The sequence below is a fragment of the Notamacropus eugenii genome, chromosome 3 (assembly GCF_028372415.1).
Source record: "Notamacropus eugenii isolate mMacEug1 chromosome 3, mMacEug1.pri_v2, whole genome shotgun sequence".
Taxonomy (NCBI): domain Eukaryota; kingdom Metazoa; phylum Chordata; class Mammalia; order Diprotodontia; family Macropodidae; genus Notamacropus; species Notamacropus eugenii.
In genome coordinates, this window is record NC_092874.1 from 243,406,810 (window position 1) to 243,429,792 (window position 22,983).

At 39.1% G+C, this 22,983-nt stretch overlaps 1 protein-coding gene across 9 annotated transcripts in view; it reads right to left on the reverse strand.

The window, feature by feature from the left end:
• The window catches only part of GRIP1 (glutamate receptor interacting protein 1), an 806,557-nt gene that overhangs the window by 52,888 nt on the left and 730,686 nt on the right, over positions 1 to 22,983 (reverse strand). For 7 of the 9 annotated variants that reach the window (XM_072655295.1, XM_072655296.1, XM_072655291.1 and 4 more), the window contains 3 exons: positions 7,563 to 7,707; positions 2,768 to 2,907; positions 2,360 to 2,554 (listed from right to left, as the gene is read on the reverse strand). In XM_072655295.1, the coding sequence (XP_072511396.1) occupies positions 2,360 to 2,554; positions 2,768 to 2,907; positions 7,563 to 7,707 (480 nt within the window). The remainder of the gene's footprint in view (positions 1 to 2,359; positions 2,555 to 2,767; positions 2,908 to 7,562; positions 7,708 to 22,983) is intronic. The other 2 variants (XM_072655294.1, XM_072655293.1) reach the window with 1 other exon arrangement.

Sequence of the window (22,983 nt, forward strand, 5' to 3'; positions counted from 1 at the left end):
AAATTATTATTGTTTAGTTGTTTTTCAGTTGTGTCTGACTCCATCACTCTTTCTGTGGTTTTCTTCACAAAGATCCTGGAGCAGTTTGCCATTTCTTTCTCTACCTCAGTTTACAAATGAGGAAACTGAAGCAAACAGGGTTAAGTGACTTGCCCAGGGTCATACAGTGTTTGAGGCCAGATTTGTAGCCAGGAAGAGGATTCTTCCTGATTTCAAGCCCAGTGTTCTGTCCACTGCAACACCTAGCTGCCCCTACAAACACACACACATGCACATTTACATGTGTGCGTGCACATTATACATGTATACACATATATTTGTGTATGTATACATATTAGATACAGACATGGTATACACAGTCTATACATATATGTATAGGGACAAATAGGTAGGACAGGGCAGCCAGGTAGCACAGTGGATAGACTGCTGGGCTTGGAATCAGAAAGATTACTCTTCCTGAGTTCAAATCTGGCCTCAGATACTTACTAGCTGTGTGATCCTGGGCAAGTCACTTAACCCTGTTTGCCTCAGTTTCCTCATCTGTAAAATGAGCTGCAGAAGGAAGTAGCAAACCGCTCCAGTGTCTTTGCCAACAAAACCCCATATGGGATCATGAAAAATTGAACACGAGTGAAGTGACTAAATGACAACAGCGGCAGACAGACAGATAGATAGATAGATAGACAGACAGACAGACAGATAGACAGACAGACAGACAGACAGATACATTTAGATAGAGTGGTCATGGGCTGTGTAATGACTATACTACGTATTAAGACTTTCTTTTCAGGGAAGCAGGACAATAGAGTTATACAACAACTAGCCAATTAGAGGGAGTTTTGAAGCTCAGAGCTGCTTGACATACCAGCGATCCTTTGTGAGTAAGCTCTAGATGAATTTGGAAATTCACAGGCATCTGTAGCTGCCAGAAACCACAGGACCAGCCTTCATCAACTCAAGGGAAACCTTGAGCGGAAACTACAGACTGAAGACCTTGCTTGGGAATGTCTAAATATCCTGCTGCCTGACTTACCGTATCTTCTCCCTTAAAGTGCACCCTACCCTTTTCCCTGCCAGAAAGTCTCCAACAACTATAATATCTCACCCTTGTTTATGATAGACAGGCAGATTCATTGACAGATTGGTAGATAGATTGACAGACAGACAGATAGATGGAAAGATAGATAGGTAGGTAGATAGATAAGTAGACAGAAAGAGAGACAGACAGATGGATGGATGGATGGATGGATGGATGGATGGATGGATGGATGGATGAATGGATGGATGGATGGATTAAGTCAGCTTTATTTACAAATACCAGTGATATGCCTGGCCTGGTAAAAGGTTCTGAATTAGGAAGTCTAGCAATTTCCCTTCCATAGATCCTTTACTTAAATCAGGATAGACAAATGACCAGCAGTTGTACCACTACCATACACATACCCAGGAGTCTGGTGAAGGGTACTAGTATGTCAAAGGACTTCCTACAAATGATTAGTTACTAAACAACTGAATACAAGGAATAAATTAGGTAGCAGGTAAAAGATAATTGGTCCTGAATTTAATTCATTCACACATTTAAAGAAACATCTTTTCTTAACCCTCGATGCTGCTGGAAATGCTTTGGTATTCCTACGTTGTATTAAACAAGTTGGGGGAATATTCTGTTTCACTCTGTCAAAGCTTTCCCTTAGGGACAGGTTCGATCCTGTTTTGTGTGCCTGTCTTCCCACCCATTGAGCACAGACTGAGTTTTCATGTAGATTGGTTTTATATACTGCCTGGCACAATTATGAGGTCTACAAAGGAAAATAATAGTATTTATTTTTTCAAAAAAATATTACTACACAATGATCCAATAATGATTATTTAGAGCTGCTACTTCATGTTCGAGCTCTAATTCCCTAGAAGGCAGGAATGAATGGATAACAAATCACCAGCTAATCTCTCATGCACACCTTCAGCACTTACCCATACATCTTTAAGGAAAGCAGGCTAAAAAGAAAAAAAAATTGGTTCTGTCACCAGCAAACCACTTCAAATGCATGCCCTGCTTTATATTAATCTAAGCTTGAAGGACCAGCTATATGAATCTAAACCTTTGGACAGCAGTACATCAACTGAAAGCCTATTAGTGTTTGATAAATGTTCACAACTTTTCAGCATCTGGAAAGAATAACCCCCAGGCTTGCTCAGTGAGGGCATCAGCCTCATGTGGCTTGAAATGCAGTTGTACCAGAGCAGACACCAAATCTGAAATCAAAGGAGATGCTCTTGGAAGAGCAGGGGATGAGGATGGGAAAAGTGAGCTGCCAAAACAACAACTTCTCTGCTCCCCATTCCAAACCCTAGGATGTACCTTGACTTCCATAGCTGGTATCCATACCAGAGCTATCCCATGATTCAACAGCACTGTCCACGCTGGGTGCTGTACCGCAGTAAATGTCGGAGTGTTTGCCTGGTTTCTGTGGAGTAGATGTTTCATCCTCTACATCACTCAGCTCACTTAAATGACTGGGAACGGGGAATTTCTTGGGACTTGATGCTGAATGGACTTTAAAGACAGGAAATTAATTTAGGCTTCACAGCAAGGTTAAAGGAAAAAAAGTTACTCAATTCTCCCTTGGCTAAGAACAAAGGAATGGAAAGTCATTTCCCGAAAAGTATACACACAAACGCACGCTTGGACATTCTTTTTGAGAGGAAGAAACATGGGGGTAATCATTAGCTGTCTGAGGAACAGTACCATACTTCTAGTTACACTCACCATCTGTCTGCTTCTTAATTTTCAAGGTGACAGTCTCTCCTGCCATCTGTAACAAATGGATGGCTTCACTCAAAGGTTTTCCCTTTAAGCTACTACTGTTGATGGCTAGGATTCGATCGCCAATGTGGATTGCACCAGTTCTGAAACAACAAATAAAACTTATTGGAAAGGTAAATATAGCCCTAGCTCTTTTCCCTATAGCAATTTCTTGACACACTTCATATAATCATAAAAAACACAAGGCTGGAAGAGACCCCTAGAGGGTCTGCTCATCTATTCTCTTCCAAGGCTATTGTTAAGAGAGAATTGTTTCTATGGAGCACTTCTTTTTGGTTTCTAGCATTCAAAGAAAATTAGAGAAAGTGTTTTAACTACTATCCAGAATTACAAGACTTTTAAATCCCAAGGAGACAAAAAATTTTTTTAAGCCTAAGGAAGCAAATAACAAATCAACAAACAAGTAAGGTGACATTTACCTAACAGTGTAACTTTTCCCCAAAGATTTTAAATGTTTTGTGAAGAATCAATATCCCTGTTCTCCAGAAATAGACTATTGGATAGCTGCTGATGGCGGCTCAGGAGATACATGCAGAACCACTTCTATAAAGGTTCATGGGTTCATGATTCCCAGAATTTCATACTCACCACATCATGCAATTCAATTCAATGAACGTTTATTAAGTGCCTGTTATGAGCTGGAGCACTATGCTAAGTGCTGGGGGGTTTACAGTCTATTGGGGGAGACAACATGCAAACAAATATACACAAAGCAAGCTATCTACAGAATAGATGGGAAATAATTAAAGGAGGGAAAATGCTGGAATTAAGAGGGGTTAAGGGGGCAGTAGATAGAGGACTGGCCCTGGAGTCAGGAGAAACCAGTTCAAATCCAGCCTCAGACACTAGCTGTGTCACCCTGGGCAAGCACTTAAACCAATGCCTCCGAACGAGGGGGAAAACAGAGGGATGAAGGTTTTTTGTAGAAAGTGAGATTTTAATTGGAATTTAAAGGAAGCCCAGAAGGTCAGTAGTTAGAGTACAGGAAGACCACCATTCCAGCCATGGGACTAGCAGAGAACAAATTTGGAGTTGGGAGATGAAGTGCTCTTTTGGATTAGTGACTTGAAGCTTCAATTTTCAATGTAGCTAAGGTACTACTTATATAATCATATAGTGTTCTTTTTTTAGGCTGCCTCCTTCATGGGTCACAGCCCAATTCTGCATTGATCACTGAAAAGGCTGTGAAGGCAGTTTAGTTTCTAAAAATACCCAGTCTTCTTTCAGTTACTATATAGGAAAGCTGACTGTTCACTGGAAATAACAGCCTGAAGGTTAAGAGTTATAACATTCAAAACTCACCGTGAAAAATAATTTTTCAGGTCTAAAAGATTAGGTAACTATTTCCTAAGGATAGTCATGATTTTAAGTGTTTAAAAGGGAAAGGGATTAAGAACTGGACCCTGTGTTTTCACTGGGAGAGGGAACTCCCTGGTGAGGAAAGACTATGGAGTATATGAAAAGGCTATTATTGTGCGTGAGAGAGTACATGTGTACATTAACACAATTCTATTATATGGGTGTTCAGGACAGGTTACAATTTTATTTTTGGTGAGTTGAAATGAAAACATGATTTCAATCATTTTGCTATTTGGCATGAGAGGATAGCAGCTCATATTTACAGAATGCTTTAGGATTTGCAAAAAACTTGTTATACATAAAGGAAGGAAACAAGCATTTATCTAGTGCCTACTATGTGCCAGGAACTGTGTTTAGTGCTTTGCAAATATTACCTCAATTGATCCCAACAACAATCCATTGAGGCAGGTGCTGTCACAATTCCCATTTTACAGATGAGGAAACAGAGGCTCAGCAAAGTTAAATGATTTGCCTTTGGCTACACAGCTAGAAAGTGAAAGAGGTAGGACTGTGTCCTGGATCTTTCTGACATCAAGTCCAGCATTCTATCCACTATGCCTGACTGGGCTAGAAATCTGGACATGCCACATGAAAAAAAATTTATTTACTTTTGCATTTGTCTGCAGAGTAGCATTAGTGCTGGCCTGTAACACACTATCCATGTTTCCCAACAGTGTATATATGGTGGCACACCTGGGTTGCCAGTATCTGCTTTTAAGACATATTAACTTATCAGACAGCCATGCACATTTTTTCTCCTACTTCTGAATGACTGGAAAAGAGGCACAAATAGAATATGGATGTGGAGGCAATCAATCAATAAATATTTATCAAGTGCCTACTATGTGCCAGTTACTGTGTTGAACACTGGGGATACAAGAAGAGGAAAAACTAAATAGATTCTGTACTGGATGTACAATTCATCTTTAATAATGTATTGGCTTCACAATCAATACACTCTAGACTCCAACAGTAATTCCCTGGTCCCTAAGAGTCAGTGGATGATTTTTTAAAAGCTCTTCAATTTTAATATTATCTTAAATAAAACCCAATTGGAAATGTAATCCTTCTGGGGCTGGGGGTAAAAGGAAAGAAAAGGCTGCATTTTTGAGCAAATAAGAAAAGACTTCGACATTGTTCTCTTCCATTAGTTTCAGTATTAGTGTCTGGGAGCCTTAAAACATTTCTGCACTAGGACACCCATAGTGAGGAGGCAGAAAAGGATTAGGATTTCAGAACTGGAAGAACTCTTGGAAATCATCTCCTGCAATATTCTTATTTTAAAGATGGGGAAATGGAAACTCAGTGGGACAAAGCAGCTCCCTAAAAGTCAAACAGATGGATTAGGAAGGAGGAAAACCTAGATCACAAACTGGGAGGATATCTGAGCCCATGAAATGTTCTAGAGTTATCTATGTACAAATCATAATTCCCAGCCTTGAAAATCCCTAAGAATTCAGTTCTCTGAAATTGTCTTTTTCACAATGTCTTTATGGCATAATAGTGCATTCCTTTATGTTCACATACTATATTTTGTTCAGTCATTCTGTGGCCAGTGTGGAAATCTGTCTACTTGACTTTTTGCACACACATGTGTTGCGTATACGTGTGTGTGTATGCATGTAAGTATAGATAGAATAAAAATACAAGGTGGTTTAAGAGGGTTCCTGAGGGGTTCAGAAAAAGCTTTAGGGCAAAAAAGAATTTTTTTTCCCCATATAACATGTCTGATTTTCCAGGACAGTCAGGGATAGTGGATAGAATGCTGGACTTGAGGTCAGAAAAATATGGGATCCAAGCCTACCTCTGATACTGCCTAACTATATAACCAAAGTTCATATATACACGCATATGGGTGTATATATGTATGTACATGTACCTATGCGTGTAAGTATACACACATGTATATATGTATGCATGCATCTGCATATATATAGAAATATGAAGATATATACATACAATTTTATTTTTCAAGAGAGTAGTGGAAATAGAGGGAAGAGAAAGAAAATTGATTTAAAAAAGAATTCAGCTCTCTCCATGGGTCAAAGGGATAACAACAAAGGTTTTTTATAGTGCTTTCAGATTTGCCAATCACTTTACATTTTATTTCATTTGATCCTTGCTCCAACTCTGTGATTTGGGTGCTATTATTATCCCCATTTTACAGATGAAGAAACCGAAACACAGAAGAGACTAAGTGATCCACCCAGTGTCGCAGAGCTAGTAAGTGTCTGAGGCAGAATTAGAACTCAGATACAGACTGATCTGTTTGTGTATTTTTGGTTAGCCCCAAGGGCTCATGTCAGCCCTCGGGACATCTGAGAACTTGCATAAAGAAATGGTCAGTCTAGTTAAGAACTTTAGAATGCATCCTACACTCTGCATTAACACTGTACACCTGGGGATCTGAGGAGCTCGGCAGCTAATGAGCCAAGTGGGAACAGCTGGATGAGGAGCTGTCACCAGCTAGCAATGTTTCTTTGAGCAAACTTCTTAATCTCCCTGAAGTTTTTGCTTCCTCCTCTGTCAATCTGACAGGATACAAATCTTCCTTCAAAGGGCTGTGCGAAATATAGCTCAACTATTCATCAGCGTTGTTTGTAAATTTCCAAAGGGTCACATCAAGCCCAGGTAGTTGCATCTTCCTCTATGACATTCCTCAATGTCAAAGTGGGTCACAGAGAGCTCCAATGCCTTTCCTGAACCCCTCCAGGGCTGAGGCTCCCCCTCTCAAACCACCTTGTATTTCTATTCTATCTATACTTATGTGTATATGTATACACACACACATATATACACATACATATATGTATATATAGATAGATTTCTATCTATATATACTTCTATATGTCCTTGTTTTCTCTACCATCAGAATAATAATAATAACAGCCGCTAACACTTGTATGACTTTATTATGTGCTAGGCACTGTGCTAAGCGTTTTACCATTATTATCTCATATGACCCTCACAACCACCCTGGGAGGTACGTGCTGTTACTACCACACCCATTTTACAGAAGGGGCAACTGAGGAAGAAAGAGGGTAAGTGACATGCCCAGGATCACACAGCTAGTAAGTGTCTGAAGTTGGTTTTGAACTCACGTCTTCCTGATTCCAGGCCTGGTGCACTTTGCACGGTGGCACCCCCTAACCTGAACCAGAGCTACTCACAAGTAAAGATTGCTGCATTTATTATATTTGTATCCCCAGTGCCTGCTGCCATGTTAGCTCATAGTAGGTGCTTCATAAATACTTGCTGATTGGTTCTGAAGCATCAAGATCAATACTTTCTAGAGGTATAAGGAATTTAACCAGAGAAAGAGCAGGAGAAAGAGGAAAGTTATCACACAGCTGGAAGAAACAACATCTTCACACTTTACCTTTCCGCTAATCCTCCTTTAGTGAGACTGGAGATGATGATGGGATCAAAAGGTTCCTCGGTTCCTGAAATCGTGATGCCAAGGGGGCCCCCGTAGCGCTTGAGCTCCACAGTGTAAATGATGGCCCCGGAGCTCTCTTGTTCATCTGAAAGAAAAGCAGAGAAGGTGAGACTGAAAGGCTGTGGTTGGTTCTGAGAGAGGTTTTTGGAAGAATGTGTATGTGTGTGTGTGTGTGTGTGTATGTGTGTGTGTATGGGTAGGTGTGTCTAAATAGGTGTACATATCTGTGCATATATGTGTGTAGATTTGTGTCAATGTCTACATATATGTATATATGTATCTATATATCTGTGTGTCTATATAGTATGGACAGATATATGTATGTTTATATGTATATGTCAATATGTGTATCTGTGTGTATATGTATGCATGTCTATATAAGTGTGCATATATGTGTCTATAGAATATGTATTGATGTATTATATGTGTATCTATATGTATATGTATACCTGTGTCTATACAGCATGTATATAGGTATTGTATTTGTGTATATGTATATGTGTATATTCGTGTCTATAAGGTGTCAATGTGTCTATATGTATATGTGTATATAAACACAACATATGTATGTGTCTATATAGTTTGTCTATATGTGTATACATGTGCCCATATAGGTGCACATGTATACATATGTGTATATCTCTGTGTGTACATATGTGAGTTTATGTCCTGTATGTATGTTGTTACATGTGCGTGTATACATGTGTGTCCATATGGGTGTGTATGTATGTATACGTATTGTATGTATGTAAAATGAATGTGTGTTTATAGGGGATATGTTGCAGTATATGTGGATACATGTATTATATGTATCATGGGATATGTGCCTATGTTATATACATGTTTGCATATATGAATTTGATGGAAGTGCATGCACATACACCCCTCACATATTTATACATTGATATCCTCACATAACTATATATATACATGTATCCCTACACGCAAATATGCTTACATATACATATATGTAGATATTTAGGTAGGAAGCTATAGGACAGTGTCCTCAAAATATGTCATTTCAGGTAAAATGCTCATTCAGTTCTCTCAGGGAAAGTAGGAACCTCAGACCTTTGGTTCCTGAAAACAGAGACAGCTACTCAAAGCTGTCCCTGCCAATGAAGGGATCCAGTGTCCAACACAACAGAAAACTGAATAATCCATCTGACTAGATTCAACTAAGTTTTCAGAAGAGAATGGAAAGAGGCACACATACATGAATAATTTACAGCATTAGCAGGATCCATTTACATGGGGACATATTGTTTCCCTTGATAGAATGGGCAGGGACTATGCTGTTTCTGCTTCTGTATCGCCAGCACCATCGTAGAACCTGATGTAGGCACAGGTGCTTAATAATGGCTTGCCATTGGACTGACTTGGGAGCTAACACCTCCCCCTTAAGAAAGAGCCCAGAGCACTGATCAGTGTGGCCAGCTAAGCCCTTTGGAGCTCATGTCATAATGTGTTTCAGTACAGTACGAATACTTGCCCGCAACGGAACAGCTCAGAGACCAAAGGCTATTTTTGAAACAGATGATATTAGCTCCAGTTACATAACACTCAATACTTCAGAAAGCATTTTCTTCACAACAACCTTTTGAGGTAAACAGGGCAAGTATTATTATTATCATCATTGTATAGATGAGGAAATTGTGGCTCAGAGAGAACCAAATTGAATGACTTAAGGTCACCCAGGTAAATGTCAGAGCAGGGCCTGAAACCCAATCTATCAACTCAACATCTTGCTGTTTTCACACCTCCACAATGCATTGCCTAGAGTTGAGAAAAGTGGCAGAATGTTTTCAGGCATCATTTAAGGCATCACAGCATTGATGCCGCTCTTAAGTCAGAAAAGGTGAATACTGACCTAGCACTGTGTGGTGGAAGGAGAGTTGAATTTGAAATCAAAAGACCAGGGGCCAAGTCCTTATTCTGCCAGTTTCTACCATTATGACCACAAGGTAAGTCACTACACTCCTGTGGGTTTCAATTTCTTCATATATAAATTTTGAGGGTCAGACTCAATGACCTTTAAGCTCCATTTCAGCTCTAAATCTATGATCCTATGGCTAGATTGGGGTTGCTAGGTGGTGCAGTGCATAGAGTGCTGGGCCTGGAGTCATGAAGACTTGAGTTCAAATTCAGCCTCAGACATTTTCTAGTTGTATGAGCCTAGACAAGTCACTTAATCCTGTTTGCTTCAGTTTTCTCATCTGTTAAATGAGCTTGAGACAGAAATGGCAAAACATTCCAGTATCTTTGCCAAGAAAACCCCAAACAGGGTCACGAAGAGAATGAAGCAAAAACGCTAGATCATTACTGTTTCATTCAAGATGATAAATATATTTTTAAAACATCATAATTATATTAAGAGCAGTTAGGTATCTCAGTGGATAGAATGCCAGGTCTGGAATCAGAAGACTCATCTTCCTGAGATCAAATTTGACCTCACACACTTACTTGCTGTATGACCCTGGGGAAGTCACTTAACCCTATTTGCCTCAGTTTTCTTATCTGTAAAAAGAGCTGGAGAACGAAATGACAAATCACTTTAGCAATCACAAAACCTCAACTGGGACCACAAAGAGTCAAACACAACTGAAAAGCAACAATGACAAAAGTCCCATTATTGAGAGATCAGTGGTTTGAGTGATCATCTCCACTCTTCACATATTGGAAATTCATCTTCAGCTATGCTGTCGGAATACATGACACACTCTATGACTATTCTCCTTCTGAAATAGCATCATTAGTATGAGTATACAAAAAGTCTATGAGTGAAAACTGGGCTCAACAGATAAGAAAAGAGATGTAAATACCATTTTATCATCCATATATAAAAGGTATAATGACAGGGTCAGTTCTATGACAACTTAGAAACTGAAGTGAGTCTTTTTGCACAAAATATTTCAAAAGCATGCCCAGATTTCTTTATTTCTTCCTTTAGTCTATGGCTTCTGAATTAGCTTCTAGCTAAAGATACAATGACATGGCCTGCTGGCTCCTTTAACCAAATATTTAGTTTTCAAGGTTAGCATGCATCAAAGAAACCATTATCGTGTCCCTGTTTTTAGAATGGGCAGCTGTTCTATTAGGACATAAAGCCTTAAAATAAGGAGGAAAGAAAAGCTTGAGTTAACAGTTCAATTATCAGCAAACTCAGTGGAGGATTACTGTGAATGATGATATTAATAGAAGTGGCCTGCAGAGGAATGTCATAGGCAGAGGTACAAACACATCACGTGTCCTACAAAGCCAATACCTGTTCAGCTTCTGGCTTTGCAATCAGAGCTCTGGAAGACATCTATCTTTTCCACTTGCTCAAAGTTCTTGTAATGGAACTAGGTGCTACACCAAGAGAATCAGAGACTATATCTCATTCGAGATTTCCAGGTGCTCACATACAATGAGTCTATCACCACAAGGCAGTTTGGTGTTATAGAGAGAGGGCCAGCCTCACAGTCAGAAAGATCAGCTTGGACAAACTTCGGGAAATAGTGGAGGATAGAAGGGCCAGGCAAGCTATGGTTCATGAAGTCATGAAGAGTTGGATTCAAATGAACCACAGAAGTAGCTGTGTAACCATGACCAAGTCTGCACCCTAGGTGAGCCTCCATGATGAACACGTAGAGATGGCTTGCCAATACATCAATGGATGGAGTTTTAGATGAGGTGCTCATTAGAATTGATGGGAGTAGTTCCTACTTAGGAAGTTACACACACAATGAATCATGGGTCCAAACCAAAAACAAAACAAAAAGAAATCTTAAAAAAAAAAAAAAGAAACCTCTTAAATTTAGGGAAAACTGTACTAAAATCAGGACATGTTTATCCAAGAAAAATTGACATTTGGCCCTCAACAAAGCTACCTCCAGTCTACTTCTTAAGCAGCTGGCAAAAGGTGAATGATTACCTCTAGTGGGCTGCTAAATGCATCATCAGAAGAAGGTTTGATTTATATGGTGAATGTAAGTCAAACACATCCATTTTTTATGCTCTTTGATAAATGGAAACCACTTACAATTTTAAGAATCTCTTTATACTAAACATAAGCTATTTTCTTTCTTTGGACAAACTTCTGGGTTTTGCATCCTTCCAGTAAAAGTCAGCAGAGTAAAGATAGAAGTTATCTCAGGGAACCTCATAGGGTTGTGTTAGGTAAGTTGTTATTTAATTGGCTTACCTAATCTCATATCCCCAACATTGTGGTCCAGTTGCATAGATTGCAAGCCTCTTGGTTGGGGGTGGGGGGGCACTGTGGAGTCAGTACCCAGTGAGAGATTGCTGGTATGCTTTTCTATATCACAAAAAGTATCCCAAGATTGGAGATTTTGAGCTGGAAAAGATCTTAGTGCTCCCTCAGTTCAAATCAATTATTTAACACATGAAGTAACTGAGGCTCAGTGTTATAAGGTTAGACAGTGTTATGGAAGCAACAAACATGAGCTTGGACAGACTTCAGATAGTGGAGGGTAAAAGGGCCTGGTGTGCCACGGATACGGGGTCATGAAGAGTTGGACATGACCAAACAGCAGCAAAAGTAGGAGAGGCACTATTTAGACTCAGCTCTTTCTGATTCCAGGTCTGTTCCTCTGTCCACTAAACCCAGATGCCTGTTTGCTGTGATGTACAACAGGGAAAGCTTTTCACCTCTGGGATTCTTCCAGGCAGTTCACAGAATCTGAAAATTCCTAGGTTGGAAGAAATCTCAGTGAATATTGAGTCCAACTCATGCTGAAAAAAGAATCCCCCACTACCATATAGTGGCTAAGTGGTCTTCCAGCCTTTTCTGGAATATCTGTTGCCTTTCAGTGCAACTAATTCACTTTCTGGACCAGTTTTTCCTTACTTTGAGCCTAAAATTACTTCTTTGAAATTCTCCTCCATCATTCGTCCCCCCATCATTATTTCTATTGCTGTCAGAGAGAACAAATCTGATATGTTATACACATGACTGCCTCAAATATTAAAGCCCTCACTAGATCCTACCATCCAATCAAGTTATTATTCTACACGCCTCCTCTCTTTGTCAAACTCCTTAAAAATTATCTACACTCAGTAATTTCATTTCTCTTTTTTTCTAAAACTTCTAAAATTTGGCTCTGGCCTTATCATTCAACTGAAACTGCTCTCTCCAAAGTTACCAATGGGCTCTGAACTGTCAGGTCTAATGGCATTTCTCAGTCCTCAGACTGCTCCTTGACCTTTTAGCATTTGACTGACTGACTCTTAGCTCCTCTCTCCCTCTCCCTCCCTCCTTCCTTCTCCTCTGTGTGACAATGTTCTTCTCTCTTGGTTCTCCACCTATCTATCTGGCCAATCCTCAGTTTCCTTTGCTAACTCATCATTTATGCATGTACCTCCTTACCTTTGCCCTGGGTTTCCCTATCTACCTTCTTTCACTTGGTGATCTGATCAGCTTCCGTGGGTTCAATGACCATATCTACACAGCTGACACATACATATGCATATATTAACATATGTGTGGAGATAATATATAGGCAACATATGTGTATCCATATCCATGTATACACACACCCTTACAAAGATACATACACACATCCTTAGTCACTTTCTTGAATTCCAATCCAGGTAAGACTGAGATGAACTTAACCTAGGATAGTGTGAATGGTGACAAAAAGAACACAATTTGGCTACTGGTATGGGGAGAAAAGAGTTGAGGATGACACACTAGGTTGTGAGCTTTTGTGCCTGCAAGAATGGTGGTGCTCGGGGCAATAATAGAAAGTTCAGAGGAGGAATGAGTGCAGGATGATGAGTTCTGGTTTGGACATGATAAATTTGAGATGCTTAAGGGAGATTAAGTTCAAAATGCCCAGTGGGCAATTGGTGACATTAACCTGTATGGATTGGGAGAGGGGAGAATCTTGAGGCCAGGAGATAAGTGAGGAGACTCTTACCATAGTTTGAAAAGGGTAGGATGAATGTTAGAATATTCTAACCTTGTACATCTATGTGTGATATAATTGGAATCAGCAGACCTAGGCTTGGGTCCTCGTTTTCCCATTTTCAACGTGTGACCTTGGAAAAGTCACATCACCTGTAACAGCTCAGACAAGTGATGAATCTAAACTTAGATGATGGTCCTGTTCATAGAGAAAAGGTGAAAGATAGAAGAGATATTGTGGAGGAAGAAATAAGAGAGCAGAGCATAATAAATATTTGTTGATTGAAAACTATCCCATTTCTTCTGAATTTTCTCTTATCCAGGCTAAACATTCCCAGTTTCACTTCTTAGTTGGCTTGAATTCAGGGATCTTCACCATTCTAGTTGTCCTCTTCCGGATGCTTATCAATATTCTTTATAAAAACACCCAGAATTGAACACAATACTCTGGATGTAGTCTGACTATGGGAGAGTACAGTAGGTCTCCTTTCCTTATGCCTGGAAGTTATTCCTTTCAGTGTAGCCTATGATCACATGAACTTTGCCATACTGACTCATACTGAGTTTGTAATTCATTAAAACCCCTAGATACATTCAGATAAACTATAATTTATGGCATAGTGGTGAAAGCACTGAATTTAGAGTCAGGAAGCCCTAGGTTCTAATCCAGCATCAAATACTTATTGCTGCTGTTTAGTTGTTTCAGTCATGTCTGTCTCTTTGTGACCTCTTTTCTGAGGGTATTTTTGGCAAAGATACTAGAATGGTGTGTTATTTCCTTCTCCAGTTCATTTTACAGATGAAGAACTAAGGCAAACAAGGTTAAGTGACTTGCCCATGGTCACATAGCTAGTAAGTGTCTGAGGCTGGATTTGAACTTATGAAGATGAGTTTTCCTGATTCCAAACTCAACGCTCTATCCATTCCACCACCTAGCTGCTTCCAGACACTTACTAGCTGGAAAGAAATCACTTCTCCTCTCCTCACTTCTAAAATGGGGATAATATAAAAGCAACTACTTCACAAGATTATTGTAAGAATCAAATAAGATAATATATGAAGTACTTTGCACATCATAAAACACTATATTAATATGTTATTACTTTTCATCTTGTTCTCGTTTTTTAAATGCAGTTCAGATAGGAATGGTCTTGGAACAAGTCACTATTTGGCCATTATCCTTTTCTATTTGATGTTCCAGGGGTTATTGCATAGGTGGATAAAATATCTGCTTTTTTGTAAGTGATTAAAAGTACTGGGGTATATGTTCATTTCCTGAAGTTTCACAGAAAGTGCTTTGTGGATGACAATAGATAGGGCGGTGGGCATGGTATGTACCTCATCCCATTTCCACATGGCTGGTTTCTTCTTTTAGGTCTCTGTATTTTGAAAGACTTTTTTTTTATTCCATTTGGGCTTGGAGACTATAAATATTTGATATGGTTATTGCTATTAAAATAATGTTCTTCAATTTTTATGTCTCACTGTTATGCCTAAGATTTTGAACAATAGTTCAGTTTATGAAAATAGTCCAGTTCTGTCAAAGTTAACTGGCTAATGATACAGGATATTTGAAGTCTATATCTGCAGTGTGGAGATATAACTGTCAGTCCATGAAAGACAGTAGGTATTTCATGTGTAAGTCTAGCCACCAGGTTATATCTTGGGGGTAAGTGGTAGGTGCTAAATTTTGGAAGCCTGCAAAGATGGGCTGCTCAGCTACTATCATTTCCCGGAATAATCAGCATGGATCAATAAGTTTGACCTCCTTAAGCATAGACCATCCATAATTCCTGGTGGTGGTGGCTTGATCCTGAATTGCCACTCTCTTTCCATAAACAAATCTGTATGACAACCATTTGTTCGATGCATTTTTACTGACACATTGTTGGTTGAGTTCATATGGATTCAGCTCATGGCAGGTCTTTGGGTTCCACTCTTGGATCTGAGTCATCCCAGAGAATCCAAAACCACTTTTAATTAGGTACCTATTGTCAACTTTTATTAATGATCAGTAAAGGGATGTTGGTTCTAAAAGGATTTCTGTAAATTTTTAATCTGATTTTCATGTGCTCTGAGAAGTCTAAAAATTGTCTTCCTCCTTAATGATGAGAAAGTGCTAATCTTTCCACAGCTGCCTTAGGATGATAGACCCCAGGTCTCATTAATACGTTACTGGTTTTTGTCAGAGTATTTTCCAAATCTGTTAGGTTTGGAAACATTTTATGGTTCCAAAAATATTTTAAGGCTAGTATTACACTGATATTAATTGCTTTAAAGTGCTTTCTTAACTTCACTATTACAGTAAGTTCTAAGTAACTTAGCCATGGCTTTTGCCATGATAGCCTTATGCTCAATGTATTTTTTCCTGGAAGAGATCAAAGTATTTATAAGTATCATTTATCATCATTCAATTTGAAACCTGAATGCAAGCTTGAGGTCTTCCCCCTCTCTTTTTACTTGGCATGTAGCAAGAACTTTATGCTTAATGAGTTCAAATAGCATCCCTTGAAAAAAGTTCCATTAGACATGGGATCTTAATCTGGGGTCCATGAAGCTTGTTGCTATTTTTAATTTGATAATTGTGTTTCATTGTGATTGTTTTCTTTCTATGTATTTTATTTTGTGCATTTAAAAACATTCTTCTGAGAAGCAATCTATCGGCTTCATAAGCCTGCCAAAGGGGTCCAGAACATGCACAAAAAGGTTTAAGGAGGCTCTGTATTACATAAAGAAACTCTTTAATGTGGTGGGTTTTTTTTTATAGAGCCACGTATCCTGAGATTTCATGTGTGTACACACACACATACACACAGATACCTACACACATGTACACACATACATATAAGCATGTATGTGTGTATGTATGCATGTGATTAACATTTGAATATGAGTTCCTCTTTCATTTGGTAGCCATATTCAATTCTATTTAGGAGAGATGATAATGTGTTTAAGGCTAGGTAGGAAAGTGGAGCCAAGATAGCAGAGTAAAGGCAGAAACTCATGTTGACTCTCCCCCAAACCTCTCCAAATACCTTTAAAGAATGACTCTAAACAAATTCTAGAGCAGCAGAACCCACAAAAAAGGAGTGAAACAATTTTCTAGCTCAAGACAACTTAGAAGGTCAGCAGGAAAGGTCTGTTGCACCAGGGTGAGAGAGGAGCACAATCCAGTGCAGGTGGCACCAGTGCAGACCAGACCCCAGTAAACTAGGAACAGGCCTCAGGGTGACTGAATCAGTGGCAGTTTTCAAATCTCTCAGTCCACAGATGGTAAGGTGATTGGACAATGGATCAGAAGGAGATTTACAGGGATCCCTATGTTGGCACCAGGGGCAAGATTTTGTTACATTGCCTGTACTTGAATCTGGGTCACAGTACTGGGTCTTAGTCCCAGCATGAGCAGTAGCAGAGCAGAGTTTGTGGACACAAGGGAGCAAGGATCCCGGCCACAGTTCTAGGGTGGAAAAGAATGCCTGTGGTTGCTCACAAACCAGTACAGTACAGGAGAGTGGTGAACACACCTCTCCCAAGATCATACCACCTTGGAAGAGTTAAAAACTTACAGGACCCCAGAATTCTGCACAAAATACCTGAATCTTGGGACAATGCCCTGTCCCCTCTGGAAGCAGAGCCCTACTTTAGCATAGAGTTAAACATCAATAAATAGCCTGGAAAATGAGAAAAGAGCAGAAAAAAATTCTGACCATAGAAAATTACTACAGTGATAAGGAAGATCAAAACACACATTCAGAAGAAAACAAAGTCAAAACTCCTGCATCTAAAGCCTGAAAGAAAATTAAGAATTGGCCTCAAGCTATGGAAGAGCTCAAAAAGAATTTTAAAAATCAAGTACAAGAGGTACAGGAAAAACTTGGAAGAGAAATGAGAGTGATGCAGGACAATTATAAAAATAAAAAAGTCAACAGTTTGGTAAAGGAGATGCAAAAAAAAATACTGAAGAAAACAATATCTTAAAAAACAGAAGAGGTCAAATAGTAAAAAGAGTTACAAAAATCCAAAGGAGAGAAGAATGACTTGAAAAGCAAAATTGGTCAAATGGAAAAAAAGGCACAAAAGCTCACTGAGGAAAATAATTCCTTGAAAGTTAGAATTTGGCAAACTAATAATGTTATCCAGAAGAAACAAGAAAACAAAATCAAAAGAATGAAAAAAATAGAAGAAAATATTAAATATCTTATTGGAAAAACAACTGACCTGGAAAATAGATCTTGGAGAAATAATCTAAGAATTATTGGACTACCTGACAGTCATGATCAAGAAAATAGCTTAGACATCATTTTTTTAAAAAAATTATCAAGGAAAACTGCCTTGATATTCTAGAACCAGATGGTAAAATAGAAATCGAAAGAATCACTTCCTAAAAGAGATCCCAAAAGGAAAACTCCCAGGAACATTACAACCAAATTTCAGACCTCTCAGATCAAGGAGAAAGTACTACTAGCAGCCAAAAAGAAACAATTTATATATTGTGGAACCACAGTCTGGATATGTAATGGTAAATAAAGTAGGATCTTTTGCTGTTTTTGTTTTAGATTATTAAGTATAATGCCTCTATTTGAATGTGACTGAAGAGGATCTTTCCCACTCATTGTCCGGCCTGGGAAAATTTGTAAGAAGGTCCATGTCTTTTGCTAATGAGGCACTGGTTCTAAAGGGATGTGATGCCTTCTGGCTCCAAAAAGTATATAAAGACTCTGATGTGCAGTTTTACTTTGGGACTTAATTTTGGTAAGAAGGTTTGAGTGCCAGATGAGGACTCTGAGAAGCTGCTAAAGAGCTCCTTGTCTTTGAGAACCCAGATGTCATGCTTCCCTCTCTGGTAACTGGTCAGACAGCTGTACCTATCTGTTGAATTATGGTCAGACAGAGGAAGCCATGTCTTTTGATTCCTTTGGGGTTTAGGGTGTTGACTCCCCTGAACTAGGTGAATGACATATGTGCTTGACTAAAGGATTGATATATATGCTTGATTAAAGTGATTGCTAACCCCTCAAAAGTTGCCTTTCCTTTCATGAATGCAGATCTAAGAACCTGTGATAGCAGGTATGCTTGGGTGCTTACTGTTACAGTATAACACAAGATTTAGCAGCTTCTACATTAAAGGATAGGATGGCTTAGAATATGGTATTCAAGAGGGGCAAAGGTACTAGGATAACAATCAAGAATCACCTATCCAAAACAACTGAGTATAATCCTTCAGGGGAAAAAGTGGATATTAAATGAAATAGAGGACTTTTGAGAATTCCTGATGAAAAGACTAGAGTCAATAAAAAATCTGACTTTCAAATACGAGATGCAAAAGAAGCAAAAAAAGGAAAGAGGAAAAGAGGAAAGAGAGATCCTAAAGGATTCAATAAGGTTAAACTGTTTATATTCCTATATGGGAAAGTGATATTTATAACTCTTAAAATCTTTCTCATTATTAGGGCAGTTAGGAGTATACACAGACAAAAGGCAGGGGAAAGAGTGGAATGTGACGGTATGATTATCTAAAAAAAATAAAATTAAGGGATGAGAAAGAAGAATGCACTGGGAGAGGTAGAACAGGATAAGTAATCTGATATAGAAGAAGCATGGAAGAGATTACAGTGAAGGGATAAATGGGGAAAGCAGGGAGGGGAGCACATAAAGATTATTCTCATCAGAAATGGCTCAAAGAGGGAAAAATATACACTCTCAGTTGGGTATAGGAACCTATGTTACCATACAGGAAAGTAGGAGGGGGAGGGGAAAACAGAAAGGGAGGGGGCAAAGTTGATAGAGCTGTTTGGGGGAGGTAAAAGTCATAAGCAAAACACTTTTTTGAGAATGGACAGGGTAAAAGGAGAGAGACAGAGAGTAGGAAAAACAGGAGGAAAACAGGATGGAGGGAAATGCAGTTGGTAATCATTACTGTGGAAAAAAAAGTTTTTACATTGAGTTTCTCTGATAAAAACTGCATTTCTCAAACATATGGAAAACTGAGTCAAATTTACAGAACAGCCATTCCTCAATTGATAAATGGTCAAAGATAGATATGAATAAGTGGTTTTCAGATAAAGCAATCAAAGCTATCTATAGTCATATGAAAAAATGCTTTAAATCACTATTGATTAGAGAAATATAAATTAAAACAACCCTGAAATACTACCTCAAACTTATCAGATTAGTTAATATGACAGAAAAAGAAAATGACAAATGTTGGAGGGGATGTGGGAAAATTAAAACACTAATGCACTATTGGTGGAGTTGTAAACTGATTCATTCATTCTAGAGAACAATCTGGAACTATAAAACCATGTATACCCTTTGACCAAGCAATACCACTACTAAGTCTGTATCCCAAAGAGACAGAAAACAAAAAGTAAAAGAACCTATGTGTACAAAAATATTTATAGCAGCTCTTTCTGTGGTGGCAAAGAATTAGAAATTGAGGGGGATGTTCCTCAATTGGGGAATGGCTGAACAAGTTATTGTATATAACTGTGATGGAATGCTATTGTGCTTTAAGAAATGATGAACAGGATGCTCTCAGAAAAACCTGGAAAGACCTACATGAACTGATGCAAAGTGAAATGAGCAGAACTAGGGGAACATTTTACACAGTAAGCCTAGGCAGGACTCTCTAAGGGGCTTCAAATGTCTCCCTGAAAGATTCCATGTTTTATATCAATTGTTCTAGAGCCAGCGGTGGGGAACCTGTGACCTTGAGGCAACATGTGGCCTTCTAAGTCCGTGGGTGCAGCCTTTCGACTGAGTCCAAGTTTTACAGAACAAATCCTATTATTTTATTGCCAATAATAATACAATCCTATTATTTTATTATCATCATAATAAAATAATGCTATTATTTTGTTACAGGACATAATCCTTTTATTATCATTATTATCCAAAGTGTGAAGTTTGGATTCAGCCAAAGGGCCACATGTGGCCTCAATGCCACAGGTTTCCCACCCCTACTCTAGACCTTATAACCTTGGTGGCAAGTTTTAAACACAGTCGTTTTCCATGAGAATATCAGACACTTTAGAGTTCTTACAGTACTTAATTCTGTTTTGTATGAGGGCAGAAATATAGTCAGGGGCTCTGAGATCATAAACAAAGGCAGTAGAAATGTTAAAACGTTTGGGGTGGGAGGGTATTCAATAGTTACTGAATTGAAGAAAAGCTGCTCTTTGCACCCCTGGAACCTGGTGGCTCACTCTTTTTGCTTCTCAGCTGACATTAGCAATATAAGCTGTGTGCGCTTTCTGAGGAGCACAAGCAAATTAACAGGCTTCTATCTGGATGGGTCACAGCTGCTATCATCCTTTGGCAGCTGATATGTGATACCTTCTATTAAGAAAGATGGGATCAAGCCTAAGAGAAGCGGTAAAGTGGTAAAGTGCTTTTTGTTTTGTTTTGTTTTAAGTAATTCATTCATCACTGAAACTTTTGATCCAGTAATTATGGACCTTAGCCCTCTAGTTTTACAGAGAAGTTAGGTTTCAGTCACCACCCTTGATATATCTGTTCTATCCTTTAGATGAAGAGTGCAGGAACTTTCACTTTGGGAATTGATCCAACTTGCTTCTTTGCCCTCTTTCTTCCTGCCCTCCCTTCTTTCCTCTTTCTCTTTGCTTCCCTTCTTCTCTCTCCCTCTCCCTGCCTCAGAAGTAGGTCAGAGGAAGTATAGGTGAGATGTGGTGAGAGAAATGACAAGATCTGACAACTGATTGGATGCATGGTGTGAGTGAGAAGTTAAGGATGAGATTGAGGCTGGACTGGCAGAATCATGGTGCCCATGAGTAATAGCATGGTTTGGGAAGTATGGCTTTGGAAGGGAAGATGGTGAGCTGCATTTTGGACATGATGAATCTATAATTCCTTTGGGAATGTCTAGTTAAAAATGTTTCAAAATAAATACTTGGTGATGTTGGAATGGAGCTCAAGAGGTTGACTGGAAATGGATCTATATATCTGAGAATTATCTACATAGTCATGAATCATTAAACCCATGGGAGTTGATGAGTTTCTCCCCCTGCTTCCATCACTAAGTAATCTCCCTTCCTTTAAGGTTCATGCTATTCATATCTACGACCCAATCAAAATTCCAGTAGTTGCTGTCTACAGACCCCAGGAATATTCTTTCCTTCTTCAGTGAACTCACAATTGACCTCATGGCTCACAATTTTTCACTCCTCCCCAACTCTTGCCCTCATAGTAGGGGACTTCAACATACACACTGACTCTCCTTCAAACACCCTAACCAACCAGTTCTCTCGATCTATTCATTTCCCATGAGTTATTCTCTCCACCCCACTTCAGCCACACCCAAAGAAGGCCAAACTCTTGATCTTGCCATTGCCCACAAATGTACCATCTCTGTGTTCAAGAATTCTGAAATCTCCCATCTCTGGCCATAATCTATTGGCATTTCAACTCTCCCTTTGCTTTTCCTTACAAGAGCCTTCTCTTCATCTGTACTGTGTACAATCTCTGGGCCCCTCAATTATCTCTCAAGCTGTTTCCCCTACACTAACCATTCTCTTCTCTTTTCTCCATCCTGACCCTTTGGGGAACCAATTCTGCTCCATATTTTCCTCCTCTCTTGAATCCCTAGCCTCCTTATATCTTTGATTACATCCAGCCAAGCCTTAGCCTTACATCACTCCCACCATTTATCACTTACACATGTGCTGCTGAACAAAGATGGAAAAAACCATGCAACCATTCTTATTAGGTTCCTTCCAATTTATGTTACACAATTCAACCTGGCCTTGACTGCTGCTAGGCAATTTTGTAGTATACTTCCTTCCTTGTTAAATCAATATTCCACTCCCCACAACAGCTCAACCTTTTCATTCTGCAGAACTCCCTTGGTCCCTCTTCTATCCACTGTCAAAGATGAGAATCTTGCCTTATATTTTACAGAAAAAACCTGAGATCATTTGCTCTGAATACTCTCTTCTTCCCTCTTCCTCATCTCTTATCACTCACTTGCCATCTGCCATGATCTCCTTCTTTACCCCTATCTCAAATGATGAAGTGACCTTGCCCCTCACCAAGGCTAATCCCTCTTCCTGTGATCCCATTCCATCCCATCTCCTCTCCATTAATTTCACTCTCACTTATTTGCAATCTTTCTCTGTCCACTGACTCATTCCCTACTGCCTACAAACATGCCCATGTCATCTCTAGCCTGAAATAGACCTCACATGCTCCTTCCATCCCCATTATTATCCTATATTGGCCCTTTTTAGCTAAACTCCTTGGAAAGGCCACCTACAATAGGGACCTCCACTTTCTTCCCAATCTCTTCTTAACCCCATACTATCTGGCTTCTTATCTTGTCATTCCATGGAAATCACCCTTTCCAAAATTACCTGTGATCTTTGCTCCCAAATCCATCGATTGAGCTTTTCTCTATCCTCATTCTCCTTGACCTCTTTGCAGTCTTTGACAACA